The sequence below is a fragment of the Trachymyrmex septentrionalis genome, unplaced genomic scaffold, assembly GCF_001594115.1.
Source record: "Trachymyrmex septentrionalis isolate Tsep2-gDNA-1 unplaced genomic scaffold, Tsep1.0 scaffold14, whole genome shotgun sequence".
Lineage (NCBI taxonomy): Eukaryota > Metazoa > Arthropoda > Insecta > Hymenoptera > Formicidae > Trachymyrmex > Trachymyrmex septentrionalis.
This window is the reverse complement of record NW_017304543.1, coordinates 2,862,316-2,864,643: the sequence shown is the minus strand read 5'-3', so window position 1 is coordinate 2,864,643 and position 2,328 is coordinate 2,862,316. Positions and strand designations below refer to the sequence as shown.

At 39.8% G+C, this 2,328-nt stretch overlaps 1 protein-coding gene and 1 long non-coding RNA gene across 3 annotated transcripts in view; one reads left to right on the top strand and one right to left on the bottom strand.

The window, feature by feature from the left end:
- LOC108745571 (puromycin-sensitive aminopeptidase) overlaps positions 1-1,709 on the bottom strand; it is a 4,771-nt gene extending 3,062 nt beyond the window's left edge. The window contains exons 1-3 of one of the 2 annotated variants that reach the window (XM_018481796.1): positions 1,365-1,709; positions 689-933; positions 338-485 (exon numbers count right to left, since the gene is read on the bottom strand). In XM_018481796.1, coding sequence (XP_018337298.1) covers positions 338-485; positions 689-933; positions 1,365-1,676 — 705 coding nt within the window. In that variant the 5' untranslated portion in view covers positions 1,677-1,709. Of the gene's footprint in view, positions 1-144; positions 296-337; positions 486-688; positions 934-1,364 lie in introns of both variants that reach the window. The other variant, XM_018481795.1, reaches the window with a different exon arrangement.
- Positions 1-2,328, top strand: part of LOC108745573 — a 14,032-nt gene that overhangs the window by 10,408 nt on the left and 1,296 nt on the right. The window lies entirely within an intron of this gene.

The following is a 2,328-nucleotide window of genomic DNA, read 5'->3' as shown; positions in this document are numbered from 1 at the left end:
CATTAATTTTAAGTATCAGATAATGTCAAATAGAAATACAAAAAAAAAGTACATATTATACATCTACTTTAAATATAAATTACAAGATAGGAAGCAAAAGAAAAAGAGAAGCAAATAATATTGCAGATGCCTGGCGTTGCTTACCATATTGGAAAGTGCTGTAAGACCGATTGGTACTTTTAACGTAATGTCAAATGTTGCTTTCAGCGCTGGCTCGTCCCAACATGGGAAGCAACGTCTAGCATCTGTCGGCTCAAACTGGGTAACCGCCGCGTATTCAACGGTACCATCCTCCCTGAAATCATAAAAAATTCTACGTTATATCAAGGATGCTCACCATGTTCGATAACCCAACAAGATATGGCCGAGATGGAATTGTGAGATGTATATCAAAGGTTGCTTTAAAAGATGGTTCGTCCCAACATGGAAAAAACTTCCGTGCTGATGTAGGACACAAATAGGTTACAGCGCATTGACCATCTTGCCTTTGAAAGATACATATAAATACATAGTTTAAACACTCTGTCTTCATTTATTCCATACGTTATATAATTTTCAGGAGCTAAAATTAACAAACAGAAATTGAAATATATTGTTAAAAAGGTTCTTTTTCTAATCAAACAGCTGGACAGAGATTAGTTTGGTAATTTTTTTTTTATATATTCAAAGTTGTCAGTTGTATTCTTACCCACTATATTTGCTTCTATAAAAGCCTTTCATCTTATCATTGATCTCTCCCACAAATTCTATATTCAGGTATCCGCTTTTACCAGATGGCAGAGCTTCAGGAAACACCAACGTGGCTGTCTCCTCCAATCCTGATAATACAATTTTCTCGGGCACAATGGTCTTGCCATCATTTCCATAAAAACTCGCGCGTTTTATATTGATTTCCAAACAATTCAATACAATGGTATCCGTAGGAGTTTCCACCTGTAATCCAAAAAAAAAAAGAAAAAAAACGAATAAGAATTTTCGCAATCGTCATGTATGTCGCAAAGATAAGCATAAAATATGATTAACGAGAGAAAAATAATAGATAACATTCGCAAGTGCAATTAGAATTCGCGTCACTGTGAAATTAACAAGCAAATCGAGGGATTAAAATCGCGATTGCCGGCAATTAGAAGATAAGGCGGTCCGCCTTGATGTTTGCCAATCAGATTCGAATCTAAATGCTATTTAAACAGAAACCGGCGGCGGGGAAGGGATTAGTGGGGGGCGGGGCGTTTCTTGGTTATGTTTCCCATATGGTTAGCGGCCGCTTTGTTCTCCATCTCTCATTCGACTCTATTTTTCACTGAAAGGAAGGACGGAGAGTGGAAGGCAGCGAGAGAGGAATGGCGACGGGTGACAGAACTCACATTGAGATGCACTTTCTCCGTGCCGTTGAAGGTGAAGGTGGTGATATGCGGCGTCAACGAGATATCGTAATGATAGGGACGCACGCACAACGGCAGACGGCGAAACGGCTTCTCGTCGCCCATCGCTACGCACGGCTCGCTGACGGCAACCTGAGACGTTTTCCCGCAGTAACGCGCGCCCTGAATCCCACCGTTTCCGATGGTACTCGCTCGTAACAGCCGCGACAACAGATTATCGCCAACTCCCTTCTCTTTTTGCTGACTCACAAGGCGACAGCGCACACTTACACGTGCGACGACGCGCGAGAACATGGCATGATGCCCCGAAGCTTCGAAGTTCGAGCCAGTTCGAGCTTGCCGGAGCTGCTGGACGACGGCTTATCGATACTCCGCTCTGCTGCAACTCGATTATTCCGATACCGAAAAGTCGACGTCGAGACGTCGAGTATCGATAATGAAGGTCTGTTCACAGTGTTCATATGGCTGCATATGTGACATGTGTAATGTGTGTCATTTAAAAGAGAGGGAGTGAAAGAGAGAAAAAGAGCAGAGATTTTAAAGCTCGAACCATTTAAATTTACGTAGAATTTGGAAAGGTTGTTGTTATGAAAAGACTAGGATCGGCATTCATAGTCTGTTCTTAAAATTGTCTTAAGTAATGTCTTAAAATATGCTAATGCGACTCTGTAATTGACTTATAACTGTGTAATATAAGATTTACTGACTATCAATGCCGCTCTAACTTCAAATTGATCGGAGTATTTGAGCTATTATGGAATATTATAGTCTATAGATAGATTTGGTTTTTGTATGGAATCGTTCTTTTTTAAAATAAATAAATATTGGATATTATAGAATATATACTAGATACCAATTACAGATATTGCAGAGAGAGAAAAAGAAAATTAAACAATAAATGAAAACACGGGCAATTAAGAGCCTAAATTCGCAGTAATTGTAGCAA